Source organism: Armigeres subalbatus, chromosome 1, assembly GCF_024139115.2.
Source record: "Armigeres subalbatus isolate Guangzhou_Male chromosome 1, GZ_Asu_2, whole genome shotgun sequence".
NCBI classification, from domain to species: Eukaryota; Metazoa; Arthropoda; class Insecta; order Diptera; family Culicidae; genus Armigeres; species Armigeres subalbatus.
In genome coordinates, this window is record NC_085139.1 from 251,709,502 (window position 1) to 251,733,842 (window position 24,341).

The 24,341-nt window shown below is 38.5% G+C and overlaps 1 protein-coding gene across 1 annotated transcript in view; it reads left to right on the top strand.

Moving 5' to 3' along the window:
- Positions 1–24,341, top strand: part of LOC134206625 (sushi, von Willebrand factor type A, EGF and pentraxin domain-containing protein 1) — a 201,907-nt gene that overhangs the window by 152,247 nt on the left and 25,319 nt on the right. Inside the window, exons 2-3 of the mRNA XM_062682354.1 lie at positions 927–1,103; positions 23,647–24,216. Coding sequence (XP_062538338.1) covers positions 927–1,103; positions 23,647–24,216 — 747 coding nt within the window. The remainder of the gene's footprint in view (positions 1–926; positions 1,104–23,646; positions 24,217–24,341) is intronic.

Sequence of the window (24,341 nt, forward strand, 5' to 3'; positions counted from 1 at the left end):
AGAGTATATGAATCATCGACACTGATTTGATATGCAGAAGCTTGCTTCATAAGGGCCACATGATCGATTGAAAACTAAGTGCGTACTCTTGCCCCACTCTACTCTATATTGATCAATGTACGGTTAGAACAATAATGATTTTATTAGCGATTCTCAAATACAATTTTACCTACGGGAGACAGTCGAAGCCAGTGTAATTAGAGAAGGCCATTGGAGAGAGCACAACTTAGTAAGTGGCACTAAAAATGTAAGCATTGCAATTTGAGGTCTCGGACTAAAATTGCTGAGACTTCATTAATGTCAACGAACGGCTTTGAGCGTTCGTTGTACATCGATTGAAAGTATGAGAAATTATTAAAAGGTATGATGACATGTGTTATGCACATGCCACAGAGGCCAAACGATTTTTGGGTGTGTGGCATCCTGCCAAATGACTTTCGTTCAACCGGCCCATCCCTGCTCAAAAATTAGATATCAACGATAAATTTTCTAGATTTCAATGGAAAATATTTCAGAATTTCCACGAGGAAATTCTTTGGAGTTTCCAGTAGAAGTTATTCAACATTTGCACCAAGATTTTTCGGAAAATATCATTAAGGATCATTAATTATAAAACTGTAAACAATAAAAAAATATTTATAGGAATTTTGTACCCTGATTTCTTTATTGTCCATAGAAAATATACTATGAAAAATTCCAAATTTTCAGGGGTCATGTCAAATTTTACACAGGATATTTTCTTAGGTCCACATTTTCAACAACTATTTATAATTCGCAATATTCATCTATAATCGTCGTCATCGGTAACTCGAGTTAATAATGAAAGTCTTAGAGCTGCAAATGTCCCTTAGTTCTTAGTTCGAACCACACAAAACTCTAGCAACAACGTTTCCTAATTCCATGTTTTTCATTTCTCTCCTCAACAGTTTGCGGACCTCCAGCGATCCCGGCCAACGCCCGAGTCCAGACACAGCCTGCGGACGGCGGAGGACCCGGTTTCCGGTCAGCTAAGTACGAGTGCGACTCCGGCTATGAACTGTTCGGTCAGGAAACGATCCGCTGCGATCCGGTCAAGGGATGGGACCGGGAGCTGCCATTTTGCGGTAGGTATCAATCGAAGTTTCTCACACAATGTTCGTGGATGCGCGGAAATGCGAATTTTTCACGCCTCTTGACGACTCCATTCAGTGCCGGGGTAATCAATACAAAAACGGATGGGAAACGATCGCCAGGGAAAGGTATGGTGACGGGTTACCTTTTCCCCAGTCCTCTGTCGATCAAACAATTCGATTCGCGTCCGATGGTGGCAATGACGATGGTTGAACGTTGGGCGGGTGGAACAACGGCGATCGATGAGTGTGTGGTTGACTTGTGGAGGGATGCCAAAAGCGAAAACCAATTTGCGTCCATCGGTCGTGTGGACTGACTCGTAGAATGGGGGCCGGGTGTTGATTGGAACTTGAGTCGCGATTGATGAAGTGTTTCGCCCCGACAATACGGCGCACAGTTTTCAATTTGTGTCCAGGGCTTTTGAAAAGCGGGAAAATTGCACTCACGACTATATAGTAAAGGTATTCAACTATGCTGGTGCCTCATCTAGTGGCAAAGGGAAAGCAAAAAGAGGCGATTTCTCTCTTGCTTCTTGATTGCTATTCATCGGGTTTTGAAAAGTGATAAGTACATACATAGTGACGATGTTGAGATTGTGTGAAGATGTCGGGTTCGTCGTTACATCTGAATTGAGGTCTTTTGTTGCTGAACGAATGCGATACCTTTGCGTCTTATGTGGAACATATGATGAATGGTTGTCCATCGACCTAACCAGAGATGCTTACAGTATTAATGATTTTTTTCTAAGCAGTACATCATTTACTTACTACAATGGAAGGTGTGCAATTGAGGTTAACATTCATGTTGATTTTACACTCACTGTCACATCGCAGAAGCTGCCATAGGAGTGCAGATGACTTCACAGAATTAGAAACGACGATAAACTGCTCATAATGTGAATATTTCTATTCGGTAGCTATGGCCATGTTATTACTGTATGAGTGATCCAGTTAATAAGTGCATTGTGGAACGTACTTTGGTCTACATCTGGGTTCTTTTGAGAGACAACGCAAATTGATATATGCGAGAGTTGATATTCTTCTGCTTTATGCAGCAAAAATCTCAACGAAGCTATGTTGTAAAACCATATGTCACAACTTGTGATCGATCCCAAACCCTATTCTACTTCATATTACATAATTTCACCTCATCCCTTCGTAAATCATATGTTCAATGGTTTGCTCAAAGATATAAACTCGAAGATATGTTCCTTTTTAATAACATAATATTCTTGCCCAGAGAAGTCGAGAAAACTTCCAGCCCAAAAGATTTGCACTACTAATGCGTATCGACTAAGCTATCTGAGATCTCGGCAAAACTTACTTATTTGTAAGTCCTGCTCACACCGAGTGGTACAATGGGCCGACTTTAAACATCTTCATACTATGCGATGTTCAGTTTTCGCCTAACCTGTTGCCAGGCTAGATTTCGGTCGACTTCTTTAATTTCTTTATGGAGGCTACGCTGCCATGAGCCTCTGCGACCGCCTTTGCTGTGATACCCAGCTAGGATCCGGTCTAATAGTTTATTTACGAATTTCAGAAGCTATCGGCCTCTGGTGACAACGACAATGCAGCTCGTTGTTCGAGATACAGTTCACCAGGCACGAAAAACGTACCGCATGTAGGGTAAAAGACCCAACAGTGGAGGAACTAAACAAGTTCAGCCACTGTTTCTTCGCTTATTCCACATCTGTACTTTATTTCGCTTACCTTAAGAGCAACTTCACCAGTGATACAAATCGTCGATTTAGACCAAACTTTGGACCAATGTAAACAAATTGAGCTTGCACCAGTGTTCCAAATTTTGCTCTTTTCGCGAAGTCGAAGCAAAATTATTCACACAAACAATGACAGTTCTTTATGGGTTTTTACAGTAGAGCAACAGTGAGGAGGAAATGACAGCCATGTTTCACTCAAACTCTGACAGACAGCAATGGGATTTCCCATAGGAGGGAAGAGCAGAATTTGCTTCGACTTCGCGAATTCCAGTTTTCTGGTCTTTTTTTGGAACTGGACTAAATTTAAGGTTCCCCCAAACACACGCGATGCAACAGTAACGACGCGATTCTATCGCTTGGCGACAGCGATTCTGTCGCCGTGAATATGGAAGCGTAAATAGAAAATTGCCTGCAGCGACCCAACGATAGAATCGCGGCGACTAGTTGTCGCCGTCGCGGCGATGAAATCGCTTAGGTCTGGGGGAGCCTTTAAACTCGGTCCAAAATCGTTTTTGACAGATGAAAAACCACATTCGTAAAATGAATTTTTCACCCAAAAATCATGGTTTTCTACACTGTTGTAATAATAGATGGCTTGCTGATGTTGTTAAGAAAGCATACATGCACGAAAAAAGCTTCAAATGTTATGACAAAGCGCGAACAGACGCATTTAATTTCAATATGTTTTGAACCAAACTTTAGATCAACGAACAAAAAAAATGCCTTGCACCAGTGGTCTAAATTTCAGATCCAATTTTTGTTTATGCCACTTTTCTGCTCTATTATTTTGGATCTTTGGATTTTGGAAGAAGTGGTTAAATGAACAGTTTACTATATTTAGAATAAAACACTATTTAGGCGTATGTTAACCATGCACAAGTTTTTCTCGAAATAAAATAAGGTACCTTAGCTAATAAATTTTGGTTTTGAGACCGAACGAATAGCCATTACTATCCAAAATATCAAACGAGGCCGTAAAAATAGGGTTTGATGTAATTTTCACCACTTTTTCCGCAAGCTTTAATTCTTAATAAATTCATAATAACATTGATTCAAACCTGTTCTAACCACAGCGGCAAATATGACTGCCTTCACAAAGATGTTGCAGGGGTAAATAGTAAAATTATTGGTTTGCATAGTTAGAGGAAGAGTTATTTATCACAAGGCACGTATGAGGGTAAAATGAACACTAGTATCAAACTTTCACAAATGTATGATAAAAGTTGTGCAAATGTGGAGCAGAAGTTCAAGAAACAAACCATATCAAATAACCAAGATAAAACAATATGTAAATTTAATTTAAAAATAACTGATATTTCAAAACTTTTTTTCTTCCTTTTATTATATTGATAATTAAGAGCTTTTCAAAAGTTATACCAGATTTTTCAAAAGGCTCTCATAATCTTAACTAGTTATATTACAGAGCCGTAACGTGGACTTCCAGCGCCCTTGGCGAAACCTTTATTAGGCGCCCCTTACTCAGATGGTAAAAAAAACGTGCTATGAGCAGGCAGATTAAATTTTTTTTTCGAGGGGGTGTAATGAATTTTTCTTTATGAATTCTTAAAGCTTCTAACACCTGCATATGATTCACTAGGTAGAAAGTAAGGGTCATTAAAAGACCAGAACATTTCTAGAAATCCGTTGAAGTTTAACTATGTTCTGAAAGATTTAGTAAACTAACGCAAGTAAAAATAAAATAGATATAGTAGTGTGTGGATTCACGACAAAAAAAAGGATTTAATTAGAAACATAAATTAGCTCTCAATTTGTGCTTGCTATTCGATTTTGATTGCTATCGAACCTAGTCACATCAAGAAGAACCCTTATATGAAGTGGAATCGCCATTAGCCCTTTCGATGACGAAAAATTCAATTTCGGAGTGGCTTGGTTTGCAAAAACTACTGAATGACCTTTAACTTTGGAGTGAATTGTTTGATTGTGAGAATAGCGATTGATCCAAGTCGTATCAAGAACAAAACAATTCCGGAGTGGGTTGATTGATGGCCAGAATAACCAACGGGCCCTATTCAGATCAAGGTATATAATGAGTTTTTGGAGTGGGTCTGGATCAAGTGCGATCGCATAGTTTGTCGGCATAAAATGAGGGAATTTATCTCAAATTCATTCAAATTTCTTATCAGAACATCCGTACATCTATTATGTATTAGATAACGATATGCATTTTTAAGTCGCGATCAAAAACTATATGTACATATTTGATTCACGCTTCGCCTTTGGCTTATTGAAGTCCTTATCCTTATAGCTCCTTCCCCAGAAGCTTGTTTCATGCTCCTTTCCATTTGCATTTCCTGTTCCTTCCTTTTCCTTCCACTTTCTTTTCCATCAAGTAAATAATGAAAAAGACATTTCTAAATTAGCGGAGCATGCCGACGTTTTGATATATTGAAATGTTATGACCTCGGTAGTTCCCAGAAAGGGAATAGCCAAAACCCCAAGCTGCTGGTCTGACCAACGGCAGCTTCCGGGGAGGGCGCAAAATACCTCCTTTCTCCCATGTCCCAAGGACTTGATTCCACGAGGTGTTGCTTCTCGACGATCTTATGGCCGAGGTAAATTCCGGAATTTCCATCCGTTGACGGAAGCCGATAACACGGCGTTAGTTGGCACGATACGTGAGAAAAGCTGGGACGAACAATAGCTGTACTGTCGTTATCAGGACTCCGTATGACAAAATGGCGTTCGTTGCGTGGTACCGCCCGTAGAAAGTACCTTCAGTAATACGAGAAGTCCCGGCACCTCTGGGCAGAATGTTAGCAACCTCGGTGATTCTCACTTGGCAGGTCTTGCCAAGCTCGGGGACGATCGGCTTCTTCACTACGCACTTCACTCACTGGAAGTCGTCTGCCGACCGGATAGCTTTGGTCCACGGAAGTCGTCTCGCAGAACTGGGGCCAACAGTTGGCAACCCCAGAAACGAATAACCAAACGTTGGCCAGCCTAATGGTAATTCATCGCTCCGGAGGTGCACTTAGGCACGCGGAAAACTACCAGCAACAGGACGCCGATTTGCAAGATGGCGTTCTCGTGTTAATAACACCTACAGTTGGTGAGAGGCGTCGAAAAGGCGCAATCACCACACACGCACGTAGCTGGATTCCCACTTAGTTCGTTCCCGACACTGCATTCCAACACCATACACAAAGTGAAACCATTTGGTAACAACCTGTATCAGTTATTGTCGGAACAGGGCCTTCCGACAATACGTCAAATGATTGATTATGTATGTAGTCCCCGAGAGAATCGTAATAAAAGGTTAAATTTGTATCACTTTGAACCAGTGAATTTTTGAATAATTTGCCATCATTTCCTATAGCGGAATTCTGGATTTTGGCGCCCCCCTAAGGCCAGGCGCCCTTGGCGGGGGCCAACCCTGCCAACCACACGCTACGGCGCTTGTTATATATACAATGCCAGAGTTAAAAAAAGAAAATTAAATGTTTCAAAAGGGTTTTAGAAGCGATGTTCATTTTACCAGCACTATTTTTGTACATACGAAATTTCAATGTTTTTTATTTCGAAGAAAAACTATATAAAACAATATTTATTAGTGAAAAAATTGTTCAGTGCAATAAGAATATGAATTAAATTGCTGAAAATTATCCTCGTTTTATGATTGAATTCAACGCAAGTCCTTAACGTGTTCATTTTACCACCTGTTCCCCTAAAGCTGCTAATCTGTTATTTTATTGAACAATGTTAACAAGAATAAAATAAATCGCTTGTGTCTTGTCGAAAAAGATTGCACTACAGGACAATGTATATCATTGATACGATGATTATCGGAAATGACAGGAACAGGCAGACCTTCACGCAGTTAATTTTTTAAGGCTATTTTTTTTAAATTCTCATGTTGTGTTATTTTTTTTAATTTCATACCCATTAATTGTAGCAGATAGCTGAAGGAAAATTCATTTGTACTTAACGCCTCTCTTGTAGGCATTCATGGAATTTGATCATACTACAAGGAGATAGTATTTTTATTTAAACACATTGTATTACATTTACTTTGATCAGATAAATTTGTTCCGTTTGTTACTATCAGAAACTTGATACATTTCTACATCTGATAAATTTAGATAGTTTAACAAGAAAGCAGAGAGGTAGAACTTTCTTTGCTCCCGAAAAATATTTCTTTTCTAGATAAGGGCGAAGCCAGTCTTTTAAATTGCAACTGTCACAAAACACAGTAGAGTTGATAAAAATCGTACCCACCGTATGCACTATCACGAGAAAACACAGGTGATTTAGTTTTGAGCGCAAAACATTTCTATTTGTACGTGATGAGCTTATAATCATTAACCGATTCAATACGGATGGGTCATATAAGACCCAAGGCGAAAATCAGCTGTCAAAAATCAGTTTTAAGAAATAGAGCTTTGCAAAAATGTTCAAAATTAACTGCTTCATCTAGGAAAAATATTGCACAGGTCAGGTTACGGGCACTACGATTACCTAGAGCATCCAAACTGTCCTTGAGTTGTAATTTTGATGTTCTTAGGAATCAGCACCATACTTTACCATATTCTTATTGAATAATTGAAAATGGAATACTTAATCATAAAATCCAGTGTCTAGACAGCGGTATAACAGATCTTTTTCATTATCTACGATACTCCAAACTGTCCTTGAATTTAGATCTTAACGTTCAAATCGATCAACAAGAAGATCTTCGATGTCTCAACTATTTTTATGAGTTGGAATAGCTCCACGGGACTTCATTACATCATTACAGACAAACTACAGAATTCGTTCGACATCTACGACACTCCAAACTATCCTTGAGTTCAGATCTTAATATTCAAGTCGATCAACATGAAGATCTTCGATGTCCTCATTAGTTTTATGAGTTGGAATAGCCACAAGGTACCTCGCAACACAATTACAGGCACACCACAGAACTTGATCAATATCTACGACACTCCAAACTATCCTTGAGTACAGATCTCAATGTTCAAATCGATCAACATGAAGATCTTCGATGTCCTTACTAGTTTTATAGGTTGAAATAGCTCCAAGGTACCTCGTAACAACATTACAGACACACAAAAGTATTCGATTCACATCTACGACACTCCAAACTTTCTTTGAGTACAGATCTCAATGAATTCGTTCAATATCTACGACTCTCCAAACTGTCCTAGAGTACAGATCTTAATATTAAAAGCGATATACAAGATCTTCGATGTCTCAACTATTTTTAAAGGTTGGAATAGCTCCACGAAACTTCGTTACAATATTGAAGACACATACAGAATTCGTTGATCTTCAACGACACAACAAACTGTCTTTGAGCACAGATCCTAATATTCAAATGGATCAACAAGAAGATCTTTGATGTCCCCACTATTTTTATGAATTGGAATAGCTCCACGGTACCTCGTAATACCACTACAGACACACTACAAACTTCGGCCGACATCTACGACTCTCCAAACTATCCTTGAGTACAGATCTCAATATTCAAATCGATCAACTTGAAGATCCTCGATGTCCCTAGTAGTTTTATGAGTTCGAATAGCTCCACGGGACTTCATTACACCATTACAGACACACTACAGAATTCGTTCATTATCTACCACACTCCAAACTATCCTTGAGTACAGATCTTAATATTCAAAACGATCAACATGAAAATCTTCGATGACTCAACTATTCTTATGAATTGGAATAGCTCATGTATGGTATCGTAGATATCATTTGTATATGCTGGTGTAATGATATTCCTTCGGGCTTCTAAAGTTAACATACAAGCTCGAGAACCTATGGATTACTCTGTTGATCTTGTAGACCTCCTATATATGAAGTCAAGAATGCTTTGGAGTACCGAAGATATTCTGGGAATGTTATAATTTTCATATACTGGTGTAATGAAGTCTCATGATGTTTTTGCAACTGATACATAAGCTAAATAGCCATTGAATCAATCTGTTGGTCTTTTAGACCCCCAACATCTGAATTCAAGAATGGTTTGAAGTATCGTAAATTTTCTGGGAAAATTGTATACAAAATACTGGTGTAATGATGTCCCATGTCCTAAGACACAAGCTCGAAAACCTATGAATCACTCCTTTGGTCTTGTAGACCTCCAATATCTGAACTCAATGTTGAAATTCCTACATACTTTTTTTTTCACTAGTTTTATTTGCTAATTATCTAATACATGCATTCATCTCTTAGACTAGGTGTTTCGTGTTTCCTTAACACTATCATCCTTATTTGATATGTAACAGTTTTAATTATTATTAATACATTTAAATTTCCTCTTGCAGTTAGGATTTTTCCTGTGGTTTAATTGAACCATGTAGGAATTACAATGATTTCAACTTAAACTAAACTTAACCTATTTTATACTATGTACCCTTAGTTAATCGTTGCAATAGAAGATTGCAACGATTTTTGTCTAAAATTGGAAATTATTTTGTTGGACATTTGTTGCAATGTCTCAATATTAGAAATTCTATGAAGTTCATTGGTACTATACCACGGAGGCAACTTCAGAATCATTTTCAAAATTTTATTTTCAATCCTCTGGAGTGCTTTCTAGTATTGTAGCAACTCCATATTGGCACAGCATACAACATGGCATGTTTAAAAATTTGTTTGTAAATCAAAAGTTTGTTCTTAAAACAAAGATTTGATTTTTTGTTTATAAGTGGATATAGACACTTAATATATTTGTTACATTTGGCCTGAAGGCCTTCAATGTGATTTTTAAAAGTTAATTTTTGATCTAGCAGAAGTCCTAAATATTTAGCTTCGCTAGACCAATTAATTGGAACCCCATTCATATTGACAATATGTCTGCTAGAAGGTTTCAAATAAGAAGCTCTCGGCTTATGTGGGAAAATTATAAGCTGAGTTTTGGAAGCATTCGGGGAAATTTTCCATTTTTGCAAGTAAGTGGAGAAAATATCCAAACTTTTTTGCAATCTACTACAAATGACACGAAGGCTTCGCCCTTTGGCTGAGAGACCTGTGTCATCTGCAAACAAAGATTTTTGACACCCTGGTGGTAAGTCAGGTAAGTTAGAAGTAAAAATGTTATACAAAATGGGCCCCAGTATGCTGCCTTGGGGGATACCAGCCCTTACAGGTAATCTATCAGATTTGGAATTCTGATAGTTTACCTGCAGTGAGCGATCTGATAAATAATTTGGATCAGTTTAATGATGTACAGAGGAAAATTAAAATTAATCAATTTTACAATCAAACCTTCATGCCAAACACTGTCAAATGCTTTCTCTATATGAACCGGTGCCAGCGAAAGGGGTACATGTTACATTGAGTAAATTTTACAGGACACGCATTTTCCCAAAAACTTCGAAAATAAAATTCTAATTTGCAATTTTCTGCTACTCAGCTGCACCAACGTGTTATGACTGTTGTGCCTAAAGGTAGTAATGTGAAATTTGCGAAGTTTCTTGACAAATTTCATGTTCGTTGAAACAAAATGCACATGTACCACTATTAATGGGAACAAAAGGCAACAGAAACCGAAAATCGTTGTGGTACATGTACATTTGAAAAAAATATTTTAAACGGCAGTGAACCATCTTAATATTCAAAATAGGGTTAAAATCTGTGGCAAAAACATTCTTGTTGTCAAATTTTCTTATTAATAAGCTGATTTTAGTGGGTAGAACTGTACATGTACCACTTTTCCTGGCAACGAAATTGCCATTGTGATAGGGGAGCTGTTCCGATCTCCATCTCACTGTACATATATCAATCTCATCGCTAAACAAAGATATACGGCACCAAATTTGTCGCTTCTTTTTGTCAACATGCGTGCTCACTGCTGAAAAAAATCACAAAAATAATAAACAAACCAAATTCATTTCCATTGCTTTGTTTCTGATGGGATAGAAATAGGAGCTATGAGATGAAGTGGCAAACCGTTCCCCTATATACCAGAAATTAAAAAGTGCATATCTCCAGATTTAGTTGTCAAAAATCACTTTTTCGTTATTCCCTTACTAAATCTTTGCCAACAGAAGCCGTTGGTGTAAAAACACAAAATCGACAAAACTGGTTTATGTACCACTTTCGCTGGCACCGGTTCATATCAAGAAGAGCCACTCCAGTCGAATATCCTTCCGATTTGTTGAGCCGAATTAAGTTCGTAACTCTTAATAACTGATGAGTGGTTGAATGCCCATGGCGAAAACCAAATTGCCCATCAGCAAAAATAGAATTGTCATTAATATGAACCATCATTCTATTTAAAATAATCTTTTCAAACAGTTTGCTTATTGAAGAAAGCAAACTAATTGGGCGATAACTAGAAGCCTCAGCTGGATTTTTGTCCGGCTTTAAAATTGGAACAACTTTGGCGTTTTTCCATTTATCTGGGAAGTATCTCAATTGGAAACATTTGTTAAATAAATTAACCAAAAAGGATAAAAAGCTCTCAGGAAGTTTTTTGATAAGTATGTAGAAAATACCATCATCACCCGGGGCTTTCATATTTTTAAATTTTATAGTAATAGATCTCACTTCATCCAAATTAGTTCCCAACGAAGGGTCAAAAACATTATCTTGGTTGAGAATGTCTTCGAAGCTCCGTGTAACCTGATCCTCAATTGGACTAGTGAGACCTAGACTAAAATTATGGGCACTCTCGAACTGCTGAGCAAGTTTTTGAGCCTTTTCGCCATATGTTAATAAAATTTTATTTCCCTCTTTAAGCGCTGGAATTGGCTTTCGAGGTTTTTTAAGAATTTTCAAAATGGTTTCGAACTGGGGTCCAACTTCGAGACATTATTCTCAAAGTTGGTATTTCTCAGAATAGCGAAACGTTTTTTAATTTCATTTTGCAAATCTCGCCAAATAACTTTCAACGCGGGATCGCGAGTTCTTTGGTATTGCCTTCTTCTCACATTTTTAAGACGGATCAGTAGCTGAAGATCGTCGTCAATAATAATGGAGTTGAATTTAACTTCACATTTCGGAATTGCAATGCATCTGGCTTCGACAATTAAATTTGTCAAAGATACGAGAGCATTATCAATATCACTTTTGGTATCGAGAGGAATATCAACATCAAAATTCCTATCGATATACGTTTTAAATCCCAATCAGCTCCAAGATAATTAAAAGTAGAGCTGATTGGATTATAAATGGCTTTTTGTGAGATTTCAAACGTCACAGGAAGGTGATCATGAATCCATTAAAACCAAATCAATTGTCGAAGGATTTCGAGTGGATAAAAAACAAGTTGGGCCATTGGGATATTAAATAGTATAATATCCCGCAGAACCATCTTCAAATAAAATTTTCTATAATATCTCTAAATTCAAAACTTTTTTGCGTGAAGGGCATTTCCAAAAATTGGATTTATGATTCCCCCCACAATTTGCACACTTAAATTTATTGGAATCTTCTCTCACAGGACATGCGTCCTTGGCGTGAGAGGTTCCACCACAAATCATGCATTAAACATCCATGTGTCAATGTTTGGTTCCGTGACCCCACTTTTGGCACTTACGGCACTGGGTGGGGGTTTGGAAATTTCCCCCAGGCCTGCGGAAATGTTCCCATGTAACACGGACATGGGACATAATACAGGCCTTTTCCAAACTTTTCATATTATTTAGTTCACTTTTGTTAAAATGAACTAAATAAAATTCTTGAGAAATGCCCCTCTGGGAAGTACCAGAATGGGATTTCTTTTTCATCTTAATTACTTGAACTGGTGAAAATCCAAGTAATTGAGAAACTTCAATTTTAATCTCATCCAGTGATTTATCATCACTGGGGAGACCTTTCAAGACGACTTTGAACAATCGCTCAGTTTTGTCGTGGTATGTGAAGAATTTATGGCGCTTCTGAGTTAAATACTGAAGAAGACGTTTGCGATCGTCAAAAGATCCCGGCAAAACGCGGCAGTCACCCTTCCTAGCAATCTGAAATGAAATCTTGATCCCGCGAAGGTTACTCAAGATTTCATTCCGAAAGCCAGAAAACTTGGCAACAGTTACCACAATTGGCGGAATCCGTTGTTTCTTCGCATGAATCGAATCACCTGGGCTAGAGGTAGATTCGATTTTCTCAAATTCGTCATTAATCAAATCGAACTGATTGCTAAGTTCGATAGGAGCAATGTTGTAAAATGTCATTTGCTTTCGTTTGTATAATTTTCCCAGAACTTTTTTCAGAAGTTAGCTATCAACTGTCAAGTATGACAAACCTATAGCGCTTAAATGTGGCTACGACTTTGCCTAACAAGACACTGCTGTAAATATGTAACCTGAAGCGTGGGAGGCAAAATGTCATTCAAATGACATTATGTCAAATGACACGTGACATTTTGGAGATATTCCACTCTCTAGCCTCAGATGTTATATTTAGAACAACGTACTCTTGGACAAAAATATAGCACTACTCAAGCGTTATGCGTACATCTAAAATTTTGAAGTAAATTGGGCTTCTGAAGAAAGTTATGAACAAATTAGTCAAATGACATGCAGATGACATTTTACAAGCCTGGATAGGAGAAGAAATAATGTCAACGTTAGATTTAGAAGGAATATCTGAAGTCTCCAGCTTCGTTCTATTTTTTTGACGCTTGGGCAGGACGGTCTTGAAACCTTGTTTCTTTGAAGGAAGTGGAGAATTCAGCCTTCCTATTGTTTTTATTAATGCTCATTGCTGAGCGTTGAGACGTGACCTTCGGTATTTTCCCAGAACGGTGTCCCTGCAGGATTACCACCGCTTGACGGAATTTTACTTCCGCAAACGGGTCCAACGTAAAACGAAGGCACGGGTCCTTGCCAGTGTTGGTAAAAACTCAAAATCTCAAAACTTATGGATGATTCAAATCAAGCGTGAGTTGAAACGCACCCAATTCGGCACCTAAAAACTCATGGTTGAGTGGAATCATCCATTTAAATCATCGTAGGTTTCCTTTTATTCTTCTTCGTTAAAAACGGTGAATTGACGTGTGTTGCATAAAATAATGGATAATCTTCCATGTATGAGCAATAAATTGCCCCCAAATTGATTTCAAATGCGATTTTGAACCAAAATGATTTTTTGGCAAATGAGTGAAATGATGCGTTTTAGCATGAAAAATTCAAGCGCGATGCATTCTTTTAAAATTGCAGACGATTTCGTTCGTACGGGAGCGCTCGATGATTGAGATTTATCAGTGGGTACAAATATCGCTGAGAAGCACTGTTGAAATTAAAATAGCGTCGGGTAGTATTAAAACTTCCTTCCGCAAAGAGAGAAAAGAATCGCACAGCACGAAAGCACGATGCGGTATGTCAAGCACTAATTATGTAACTGCATTGTATCGTGATTCAATACAAAAACAACCCACACATTGCTCGCCCGGTGACTGCTGCATTCTGACTGTAAATTAGCTAAAGAACTGCCCATGACATAAAGATGGCAATTTCTGGAGAATACTAAACTATTTTTGCTTTAGAAGTGTTATGTACATGAAATTAGGAATTTTTGTATTTTGTTCATTCGAACTTCTGTTCCTTACACCTTTTGCCTATCCGACCTCTAGTCATTTCACCTTTTTGTTTCACTGCCCATTCTGGAATGCTTTTGATTTTTGAAAATCTTTAAAACCTTCCAGCAGAGGTTACGGATCTCACAAATTTCTGTCAATCTGCAATGGTTTCAAGCAGTTATTACTTATTTCTTTGAGGTTAATTAACTTTCAAAATTTGTCATGGACCTTGGCGATTCAATATCAAGAGATCGTACCCCTTGCGAACCATATTCCATGCGGGCTTAGGGATGATTGTGATTCCATAGATTTCAATAAACCCTTCCAGGTTTCTTTTTCCCGTGGACTTCTAAAAATGAGCATGAGCATTATGACCGCACAATTCGTAGTTGCTACTCCGTGATTGACTGAACTTGAGAAATTTTACAGAGAACACAATGAATGAAGCTTGGGATTAGCTACCCATTCTCAATGTACACGTTTCGGTAGCTCAAATATTTAAAGTCAATAACTGCGCCGGCCACGTCCTAACGGCCATACAGGAAGGGAAGGATTGTTAGTCCGACTCTCGTTGCTACTAGAGACCGAGTGTACCTCTGCATCTCCACGATTGTCTTGGGATAGGATATAGTTTTAGTTTCAAAGGATAATTTATCAGGATTCACTTTGGTAAACGATGCGATCTATGGGATGGGAAATAACACTAATACGAGTTAAAAAGTAAAACATGCACGTCCAGTGGCATATGAAAACTGAGGAGGTTCGCGTTTTGGACGACCGCACGGAAGCGCAGCACTCTGTACTAGGGTGGTTCAAAAAATCGATTTTGCAAAAAATCCACAGTGCTCATCTGATTCTTTACCATGTTCTGAGTGTCCTCTGAAAATTTGAGCTCATTTGGATTAAAACTGATTTAGCACAAGCCGTTGCAAGTTTGCATGCATATTAGTACGGGGAAATTTATTTTTTCATTATACTGTTAATGACGCTTCCCCATCAAGCGCATGTTAAAAGAAAACCTACATAGCTAAAAGGAATACTCAACAGCTTTCACTCAGTGAAAACCATAGTGAAAAACATGGTAAAGAATCAGATGAGCACTGTGGAGCAAAATCGATTTTTTGAACCACCCTACTCTGTACTCACTTGCTCGATGGCTACAGCAAACTATTGAAGAACGCGCTTTTTTCGACCGCGCACGACATGCGCATGAGCCACCGAACACAAGATAGGTATTTTATTTCTTTCCCGACGACTAAAACACGCACTGCACTTACTTGTTCGATGGCTACTCTTATTACCGGCCGCGCAATGCAGAACACAATATTTCGGCAGATCGCGCGATCGTTCTGCTGTCCGAAACAAGAGAAAACAGGCACTGAACTGATTAACTTTATTACCGGAAATCTTTTCACGTGGACTTCTAAAAATCAATTTAAACTAGCTATGACTTTAATAAAATTCTGAAAATGTTGTAAAATTTGTAATAATCACATTTTCAGATTCCTATAACTTTTGTTCAACCTCCAAAAACTAGACACTTTTGGAATTAAAACTGGGGTCGTTACGAACAATCAGTGGACTATTGTTTAGGATCTTAGAAACCTCTATGATTACGGTTTATAGTCTGGATAGCTTTGGAACCGCATCTGTTAACTCACTGGACTTTCAAGACGATGCCTTCACACAAAAACTACATACCGTAAACATACCTAGGTGATATGTTCTTACCATTTCACCTTCCATCGCTGCGCGCCAAACCTCAGAATGGATACGCCGCACATAGGAGTACGCAGTGTAAAAGCGTGGCCAAAACTATGCCAATCATTTTGTCTGCTGTAAATGCATTCAATTAACAGCAAAGCGTATTTTTCTGTCTTCGTGCTCTTTGTATTAAACTAGTAGTGAAGTATGACCACTGGCGGCGTCAGTTGTTGTTTATTAGGTAGAGCACCACTTGGCGTAAGAACACTGCCTTTGGGAACTACAGCGTGCTTGCGACGAGTGGTGTCCTCCTCTGACTCTGTCAATGAGTATGATTTTTAAGTTAATTTTCATTCTTTAATTATTACTTACTGAGATTTCCGAAAATGTGCTTCGTTTGTTCACTTCGACTATATAAATTTGTTTGGAAGCTGGTCCTCTACCTCCAATGTGGACTGTATATTGGTGGCTTATTAAAGAAAAACGATCCTGGGTAGCTGAGGTGATCGCAAATCGGCAGACTTGGGTGGTTGATTGATTCCTAATGGGTTTCGGTTGGTTTCCTCGGCTATGCATCCACAACTCACACTTCTTATACACTTAATATATTTATTTCGTCCATCACACATTACACATCACATTGGCTTCATAAACAACACTTTATTACTTTAAAACTACATTTATTAGACTACACACTACATAAACTAGGGATAAATTTCCTTGGATATTCGGACCCTGTCCGATCCTTTCAGTCGCTAGTAGAAGACTTAATTAAAAAATAGGATGGCGCCGTCGATGCGCCGAAACCTCTTCAAGATGGGTGGTTACGCAAGCCACCCAGTGCATGCTCCGCCGAGGGGTGCGTCGATCTGATAACCGAACAAATTTGTCATCGGACAATGGTAAAGTCCCTGGATAATGTATTGATATTACAATCAATGGAGCAGATCAGATACATTCGTTGCACTTCAACCACTTTATTCCTTAACAACCTTTTACATCCGAAAATGCGTATGCTTTTCATCAAAGTCCATCTCTTCTTTGAAAGGGAACCATTTTATGAGCTTTGTCGCTCAAAATCATAAATATTAATTTATTTCGCCTAGCTTTTCTTAGAAAACTTCACTATATTCAAATAAAAACATCTCACGATTGCGTGAGGATGCGTGAAATGTTTTTCGTGTAGATCATTGAGGAAACTCCAATCTTTCCAACGCTGACAATTTTGTTTTTTGATCGGGTTCGGAACTTAACCAAAAGTTTAATTTTGTAAAACATATTATTGTAAAAAAGGTTAAAAAAGCTAGCAATTAATATCATCATTATGGATCACCTGAAAACAATTTCAGATCGAATCATGCTTGGAAACGATTTTACATACCCTCATTATTGGTACCTATAGTGATTCTCATATTAAAAATCAATAAAAACCCAGAAAAACACGATAAAACATTTTTTCATGGACAATTGCGATAAAACTAGCATGTAAATTATGGTGAAGTTTTGGCAGCCAGCATTGCTCACAAGTAATCAATATTGATCCAAAAAAAAACAGGGCAAGTTAGTATTACTATCTGAGAGCACAAAAACGAAAAATAATATGGAGATATCTAAAAATATTGTTTTTGACTTTTGGCCACGATTTGGGCGGAAATCCTCCTTAGTGCGCCGGTGATCGCCATCGTGTTACCGCCATCGAAGTAATCGTCGCCATTATAGACACTATACACACTTAAAATAGAATTCGCTGTTCGGTAATTTTTTTTGACGAAAGGCTTCGGTAAACATGATAAATTACAGTACGTTCGGTTAACAAGATTAAATTTACCGGATTTTGTTAATTTTTTTCCGAACAAACCGTAATTCCAAAATGATTTGACAGACTTCGGTAATTGAACTTACAGTTAGAATAAATACCGAACAAGCTGCAAAACAAATTCTGTTTTACAGTACTACGGTAAATCGTTGAATGGCGGTTGAACTGTCAAACTGTCATATTCAGTTTTGTTGAATCAAAATTTGTATGTAGCTAGCGGCTGTTTCAAAGCTGAAAGAAATGGTAAATAATTTTTCATTGGATTTATCACGGAAAAACTAAACTGTTGAAAGGAGAAATGATAACAGGTATGTTACGTTCATAATCAAGTAATTTGATTTTCTCCGCAATAATTTTTTTCAGCTTTGGAGTTTGGAGCAGCTACTGCAAAATGCACGGTCATCACGCTCATGCAACATTTTTTTTCAGCTTCCTCCCTTGGAAACAATTTACTGAAAAATTGAAGCATTTCTAGTTTTCTCCAAAGTAAAGCGGAGTATATAATTATAAATATTCATTTGATTTACGTTCATCGTTTTCCGTATAGAAAAGTAGAACCTGATTTTCTCTAAATCCATTTTTTCTAAAAAACAAATACACCTGATTCTTTTTACACGGGGATGCGTGCCGTGTGAAAAAATCCGTGTAAAAATAATCCGTGTTATTTCGAGAAACCGTGTAAAAATAATCCGTGTTATTTCGAGAATCCGTGCAAAAAAAATCCGTGCTATTTCGAGAAACCGTGTAAAAAAAGCCGTGCAAAAAATATCCGTGTAAAAAAAGTAACCGGGTCTTTGTTAATCTGGGGGATGCGTTCCGTGTAAAAATAAATCCGTGTAAAAAAAATCCGTGTTATTTCGAGAATCCGTGTAAAAAAAATCCGTGCTATTTCGAGAAACCGTGCAAAAAAAATCCGTGTTATTTCAAGAATCCGTGTAAAAAAAGCCGTGTAAAAAAAATCCGTGCGAAAATAATCCGTGTAAAAAAAGAATCGGGTGTAAAGAAGTCATGCGTTTAAACTACAAGCCTATTTTTTTATTTGATAACAACTAAAAGCATCAGTTTTATTTTCCCCATTCAAAGCGAAAAAACAACCGAAACGTACGGTACTAGTTTTGTTTTTCGAATTACCGAACAGTACGGTACTTTTTTGATAGATCATCAAAAACTAAAACTACCGAACGATCGGTAATCTTTGCATTTACCGAACTGATTACCGAACGTTCAGCTGTTGAAAGTTCGGTAAAAAATTACCGTACACTGTAGAATATTCTAAGTGTGTAGGTTCCATAGACTAGCTCAGGAACGGTTGGGTAATTTCGATTAAGTGTGTTTTTCCACTTTTTCACAGTGTACCACGTGAATTTGACGTCACACGCTCCGTTGCTTGGATTGCAATCGTGACGTCATGCTCGTTTGGCTACACTCGCCTTCGCCTCAGCTCGTCTATGGAACCTATAGTGTCTATAGTCTCCATCGTCGAGACAATGAAAGCCTAATCGTTCCCGCCAGCTTTTATTTACATGGCCATGTTTGCTCTTTTTCATTCCATACGATTTAGTCGCGTCCAATACTGAATGCTCTACTCACTAATCAAATTAAGTTCTAGTTTCGTTTTCTTACTAGAATGAGTGAACATTCTTTCTACGTTTCCTATGTTTCGCACGAAGAGAGAGTCAGAAGTAGTGCATGTGTTACGAAATTGATTACAAGTATTCCGCGAATCATTCGAGAGTTTCCTTGAGTGAAATCGTATTTAAAAAGACGGGCAAACCAAACACGACCCGTGGCGCTTAAGCCACCGTTTTAGCTAAACTCGAGAACATTCCCCGAACGGATTCAATATGACCCTAAGGACGTGGCCGGCGCCGTTATTGACTTTGAATATTTGAGCTCCAAAAAACGTGTACATTGAGTTCTGTTCTCTGTACAATTTTGCAAGTTCTAGTCAATCACGGAGTAGCAACTACGAATTGTGCGGTCATAATTCTCGTAATGCTCATGCTCATTTATGCAAACAGGAAGTTCAATCGCATTTTTACAGTCAATTTTCTGTGACACATCATTTAAAAAAAAGTTAAAACTTGGAAGTTATTTCTATCAAATTTCCATTGTAAATTTATTCGGAAACCCACGCGAAATTCTTTCAAGGAAACAACCCAGAAAGACTGTATTTTCTCGCAAAAGCTATAGAATCACTCCAAACATTTCAGAGGAGGCCTGGAGATTTATAGTGTTATACAACACATCAATCCACACCACAGGCCTGGTAGCGGGTCACTTTTTAGTGACTTGGTCACAATTTCGGGCAAGTCACTCAAAAATCTCTTTTTTCGACTTCAAGTCACTAGAGTCACTTTTTCTCGCAAAAAGTCACTATTTTCAATATTTTGAAACTATTGACTAATATTTTTGAATGAAGCTTTATGTATCCATCGGATGATGCTTTGTTCATGGCGGAAATGAAAGTACGGATCTTGGGAAAATGATTGCTCTGAAACTTCGCCAGCCATTTTACTCGCTGCTCTTATTGGCACTTCACCAGTAGCCAATTGAAGGTGTTTTACGTCAGAATTTATAAATTGGTAGGTATATGGTCATGCAAGCAGGAGACCTGCCTATTTTGATTTTTTTTTAACTATCAGGCTTTCTACAGTAAGAAAAGGTTTGGAGAATTGGTCCCTTGCAAGACTTGACCCCTTGGGAGACTTGCCGGTATTTTCTAATAAATCATCTAGACAAATGATCGTTAGGTATATGGCGAGTTGTTTTTGGATCGACAATCTTATTTACTGTGTTTTGTCCCTCCTGAAGATTTCTTTAGTGGCCACGACAAATTTGAACAACTCCTCCCAATAATGACCAAATGCTATCATTGTTTACAGCACAAAGCCATAAGTATGCTAAATTGTCTGCACTGTCTCATTAAAGTCTCATTAAAGCAAGTTCTTGGAGAAGGAACAATACCCTTCGAATATTTTCAAATTCGACTTTTGTCAGCACTCAATTATGTATCAATAACAACAACAGACTATCATACATCCGTGAAGTTAAATTATACATTTCATGGAGAATAATAGAAAATGTTTCATCACAATCCTCGTGCTTAGAATCATAGGGCCGTAACTGCATTAATTCGTTGCTCTTCGTTGATGTTTTCTTTTTATCAATGTAGCGAATTGCAGTGATTTGGTTTGGTGTGAGTGTGATAAAGATGATTGTATCTTGTACCAGACGCAACAATCACGGTTGAAACTTTGGAAACAGTTGAGTTATTAACGAAACAAATCGATTAAGAGAAAACGATTAATGCCCTTATGATTCTCAGCGCGTGATATTTAAGTAAAATTAAAACATTTATTTTTAAATCGAAATAATGATATTTGCATCCATGATTATACTGCAATCGAATTGAGGGGAGGTACATTAAATATGTAAGGAATCCCCAAAGTAATTTTGCTGCAAGAACATGAGAAAATAAAAACCGTTTTTTTCCTCCCAACATACCCATACCCATCCCCAAAGTAATTTTGCTGCAAGAACATGAGAAAATAAAAACCGTTTTTTTCCTCCCAACATACACTTTGATCAATATTTAAGAATTTTCCAAAATATATTATGATTTATACACAGAGAAACAGACGTCTCACTTAACACATGTTCCATCGTTCACCTTTTTCAACGGTAGATTCAATTTTTTGTAGGTGGTCGATCGGCCACCGATGGCGCTTCCATCGATTTTGCTTGTGTTTGACGTTTGCTCACGACCGCCATCTGGTTGCCGATTGCGAGGCCGATTGTCCAATCACAGTGTATTTAGTATTGGGCGATAATGTTTCCGTGACGATGATTTTGATTACTTTTTGTTCTAAGTGAGACGTCTGTTTCTCTGTGATTTATACATTTTAAACGGCATAAATGTAAAAGATTTTTTAGATTTTGTTAGATTTGTTAGCTTTTGATAACTTTTTAATCTAAAGTCGAGCCCGATGGTCCTGCATTATAAGCAGGAAGTCGAGCGTTGTGATAACCTTGTTTCGTTCACTTCCAGTGGCGCGTAAGCTTTGAAAACTGTTAAGTGGTTTTTAAGCGATTATAAAGATTATGTGAATAAATAAATAAATAAATAAACATTTGCTAGCAGGACTACTCATAATTTTGAGTAATCCTGCGTTTGACTGATATTTAGTAAACTTTCTGTGGGATAAAAAAAGGCCAATACAATTTTGCTTAGTAACTGAGTAGATAAAAGTTAGCTTGCACGATTTTCGTTTCTCTTCTGGATTCGTTATGAGAGAGTGGTAAGTGAAAGATGTTATCCGCCAGAAATTACGAAAAAACATTCTCCTTCGACCCAAAAACACTTGAATTCGTCTCATCAAACTTGCAACTGAAACTAAAAGTCACTATTTGGTCACTTTTTCTGCAACTGAAAGTCACTATTTGGTCCCTTTTTTCGTCAGCTTTGGTCACTAAAGTCACTATTTTGAGTGGCATTGGTCGCTACCAGCAAAAGATATTTTAGTTACTAGATAAAGATTGTCGCTTCGGTTCCCTTTGTTCTGCTGTCCGAAACATGTGTGGTACATACCTGTCAAATCGTATGGATTTTCCTTCTTTGACATTTAGCTCCCCTATCCTCGCCAGCAAAAGATGTTCCGGACAGCGACGACAGCGACAATCTTTATCTAGTAACTAAAACATCTTTTCTACCAGCCCTGCACTCCAGTTGGCGTAGATGGCAAGTTCACGGTCGGGTGTGTTTTCGGTGTCGCTCCATGAGCATAGTTTATCCATTGAACTTGCCACATAAGATTATTCATGGCAAACATAGAAAAGCTTTTGAATAGTTACTGCGAAAATTCTAATGGAACACTAAGTTGAAAGCAAGCCAAGTTTCAGTTGGACTGCAGAGCCTTTGAAAAAGAAGAAGACCAGATCAGCAAATTGAGATAATGTCAGTATCACTAGGTTCAAAAATGAAGGTTTTTTGGAAAAGGCATCTTTTCTTAGTTTGAAATTAAGCAGAAAATTATTGAGTCAAACCATGTGTCTATTGATCCTTCTTTTAAAACATCTTCCAGCTGTAACACTAGCCTCCATGGTCAGCCAATTCCACACCCAACCAATTAGCGACCCAAAAAGCGAACATAAAATCAAAATTTCGCCACCATCTACACCGACGACCCTAAATCGGACACCAAATAGACCCATTGTTTCGAATGAACTTCTTCAAATCGCAAATCGGTAAGCGTGCACAAGATCGTAACCAAATTGCGCGACGTAGCAGTCAACGGCAACCTATTGGTGGTGCACGATCCACAACAGACTGATCACCATTTCGTCCGTCCGTGGTTATTATTCCAAGCCAAGCCAAGATTGGGGTCAGCTGCTGAATTCTAATTAAATCTCGCGTTTCTTCTGTGCTTCATTGTTCTTGAGCTATCGCAAGTTCTCGCCGTGCCGCAGCTCGCGTGCGCGATCTTCAATTCACTAAAGTCTATAAAGCTCTGGATCGGGGGTTTCCTCGATCGAAAAGCGAAACCTAATGAATTTCGCTTCCGTTGTTGTTTTTTTTGGATCTCAATTACGAAGGCATTAGGCAATTTGCATTCGATTACGCTACTTCTTTCTTTACCTCCGCACCGCGCAGCAAGATAGCGAGAGTCTTATAACGTAATAATTGGTGCAAGTTTGGGACGGCGTAAATTACGCGCACCGCGCCGCCATGGCAAATCTAATCAATTGGTTAATTGCGTAGTTGTTTATGGTTTTTTTTCTCTCTTTTTTTTTCTTCGCTCATTGCAGGAACTAACGTGGCGTACCGAAAGCCAGTGAACCAATCGTCTGCAACGCGTTCCGGTCCGGCTGGATTTGCCAACGACGGCCAGCCGGGCAATCAGAACCCGGACGGGCAGGAGTGCTCGGAAACGCAGAAGGAGGCATCGCCTTGGTGGCGCGTTGATTTGCTCACTCCGGAGGCGGTTCGAGTGGTGAGGATCACCACTAGGGGCTGCTGCGGGCACCAACCGCTGCAGGATCTGGAGATTCGGGTGGGAAACAGCAGTTCGGACCTGCAGCGGAATCCACTGTGCGCGTGGTACCCGGGCACTATGGACGAGGGGACGACAAAAAGTTTCACCTGTGCCAGGCCGTTGATCGGTCAGTATGTCACGGTGCAGCTGGTGGGCGTCGAGAGCAGCTTGAGCCTGTGCGAGGTGGAAGTGTTTTCGAACGATGAGTTCTCGCCGGATCGATGCGCGGCGCCGAATCTGAATGCCGATACGATCCTGACGACGTTCGCGAAGACTTGCTACGAATTTCACATCACGAGGGGCGAGAGCTTCGACAAGGCGAGGCAGGTTTGTCAAAAACACGGTAAGTGGTATTGGGTCCTGATATTGGTGGGTATCGATTACATTTCTAATTTAATTTCTATGTAAGGATAAAAAAGCTGCCCATGTGTGATCAATGATCATAGACCTACTGTCAAATTGAAAACT